The 2,397-nt window shown below is 48.1% G+C and overlaps 1 protein-coding gene across 1 annotated transcript; it reads left to right on the top strand.

Annotated features, from left to right (window-relative positions):
• Positions 1–570: 570 nt before the first annotated feature.
• Positions 571–2,397, top strand: LOC107296369 (homeobox protein Hox-A9-like). Its single transcript, XM_015825713.2, has 2 exons — positions 571–1,126; positions 2,159–2,397. Exons 1-2 carry the CDS (start codon positions 592–594, stop codon positions 2,395–2,397), a joined length of 774 nt encoding a protein of 257 aa, XP_015681199.1. The 5' UTR covers positions 571–591.

Raw genomic sequence — 2,397 nt, 5'->3', positions numbered from 1 at the left:
CCGGAACAATAACTCCTTATAGAATATAATAAATATCTATTTAAATACAGAATGCCGCCTATGTTATTTTCTCTCTTTATGGCTTAAACGATTGTATAACTTTATGTGAAGGTCTCCGATCACAAGGAGAGCAACATGTCTGCGCGGTGTCTTTCTCTCGACCGCTTTCTCTTTTCTCAAGCAACAAGAACCATTGATGGAATGATTATGATATAAAATAGTCCACTTTAAAAGAGTGATCATAATAGACCCCCCTCAAAAAACAGTCTGATCTTTTTATGTCATTTGACCACAATTAAAACAAACCGTGCTCTACAACTTGCTTATTCCTTTGAATTAAAAAAAGAGCATATGCCTTTGCTATAAAAATGATGGCTGGAAAACACTGACCCATTTAATAGCCTGCGGACTGATTTATTCTTTATTGTTCGGCTGCCCGGGCACCTGACACGCGGCAGCCAATGGGCTGCGAGGCAGCCTTCAATTTATTAGTTGACTGTACTACTTCGCAAGGACTAAGTTGTTACATGAAATCTGTAGTTTCATAATTTCGCCAGTGCTTGCCTCTCCTTTGGCTTGGCTGGGGTGGCGATGTCTTCGTCTGGGACGCTCAGCAGCTACTACGTGGACTCGTTCCTCCTCCACGAGACCGAGGAGCTGGTGCAGTTGCACTACGCCTCGGCCTCCCTGGGCCAGCCGGCCAGGCAGGCGACCCTCGGAGACCATCCCGAGTTCACCCCCTGCAGCTTCCAGTCGAAAGCGTCCGTCTTCAGCACTTCCTGGAATGCCGTGCACCCGCCGAGCGTCAACAATGTGCCAGCCGCCTACCACCCGTACGTGCATCACCAGCCACCCGACGACAGGTACAAGCGTTCGTGGCTGGAGCCGATTCCGGCCTCCTTGTCTTTCCCCGGCTTGCCAACCAGCAGGCATTACGGTATTAAACCTGAACCGCTCACGGCCAGGAGGAGTGACTGTACCACCTTTGACACGCACGCACTCTATCTGACTGATTATGCTTGTGGTTCTCCTCCAGCTGATAGAGATAAGCCAGCCAACGAAGGGGCATTCTCGGAAAACAATGGCGAGAGCGAGGCAAACGGAGACAAACCCCAGCTTGATCCAAGTAAGTGCACTTGCATCAGGGCCCCGCTGGACTTGAGAGAAAGAGGGAGGGAGGGTCTGCCGAGGCTGGCTTCTGAGGCAGGATCCACTTTGAGCTATGCGGCAAGAACTGGGGGGGGGTGGTGGTGGTAGGTAAGATGGGTGAGGGTTTCTGTGGTCAGAGATGGGATAGAAAGTGCTGAGGCTCCCCAGAGTTGGGGCTTGCGAACCCCTATGTGTGTTCGTGTGTTGCCTCTCTCTTTTTTTCTTCCTTGCCCCTCTGAGTCAAAGCACAGTAGGCTTGGTAGGAGAAGACTGTTCACAGAGATGGTCTGATTCTCAGCTTCAGTCTGCCTCTTTCAGACACAGTGTGCAGGGGAGTGTCACATGCATGGTTTTCCCTGGCTATGGCTTCCACTAGAAGGCTAGATAGGGTAAATTCGGGTGGGGCAGGGGGATAGCTGTGAGGGAAGGAAATCCAAAACACTGGGTGTGAATCCCGTTCCTTTAGCTCACAAAGCCAAGAATGCCCAGTTTGGGGGAAAATCACCATCTTTCTCTCCATATCTTTGAGAGGAACACACCCACAAATCTGGTTCATAGGCAAGTCAGGTTTATCATTAAAAGCTGAAATGTGGGTAGGTTCTTTTGTCCCCTTATCCCCATATAAGATTCAAGGGGACATACCAGAGAAGGTCAGAAAATGGACACATTTTCAATGGGCCTTCTGTTTTTATGGGTTGTTCACTACCCTCTTTTTAATAGCTGGGGCATGGGGAGAGGTGAGAAGGAAGGAAAAAACAGGGTGGGGAGAAAGCTGGAAATGCCAGGTTTAAAATTACATTCTAGATAAACAATATGAAGGAAGGTGGCTGCTGACATTTTTCTGCAATTCCATATGACTCTCCAGTGTGTCCCAATTTGTTGCCCCAGTAAAAGAACGTGGGAAACTAGCAGTATTTGGTGTGGGAGTGGGTAATGATGTGGGCAGAGAAATATACATTTGTGTGTGAAAGTTTTTGCTTCCTTCAATCTGAGCGCTGTTTCCCTGCAGATAACCCAGCGGCAAACTGGTTACATGCAAGGTCCACTAGGAAAAAGCGTTGCCCTTACACCAAACATCAGACACTGGAGCTGGAGAAAGAGTTTCTGTTCAACATGTATCTCACCAGGGACCGGAGGTATGAAGTGGCCAGGCTCCTGAATTTAACTGAGAGACAAGTGAAAATCTGGTTTCAGAATCGTAGGATGAAAATGAAGAAAATTAACAAAGACCAAGCAAAGGATGAATGA

The sequence above is a fragment of the Protobothrops mucrosquamatus genome, unplaced genomic scaffold, assembly GCF_001527695.2.
Source record: "Protobothrops mucrosquamatus isolate PMUCROS unplaced genomic scaffold, P.Mucros_1.0 scaffold2766, whole genome shotgun sequence".
Taxonomy (NCBI): domain Eukaryota; kingdom Metazoa; phylum Chordata; class Lepidosauria; order Squamata; family Viperidae; genus Protobothrops; species Protobothrops mucrosquamatus.
Note: the sequence above shows the minus strand (reverse complement) of the source record. Positions and strands in the feature narration are given on the sequence as shown.

What these genes read in the sequence shown, in the direction of transcription:
- LOC107296369 (XM_015825713.2), top strand. Translation starts at nt 592, where the DNA reads ATGTCTTCGTCTGGGACGCTCAGCAGCTACTACGTGGACTCGTTCCTC. An exon ending in CAAACCCCAGCTTGATCCAA is followed by an intron (nt 1,127 to 2,158) that starts GTAAGTGCACTT and finishes GTTTCCCTGCAG; the next exon opens with ATAACCCAGCGGCAAACTGG.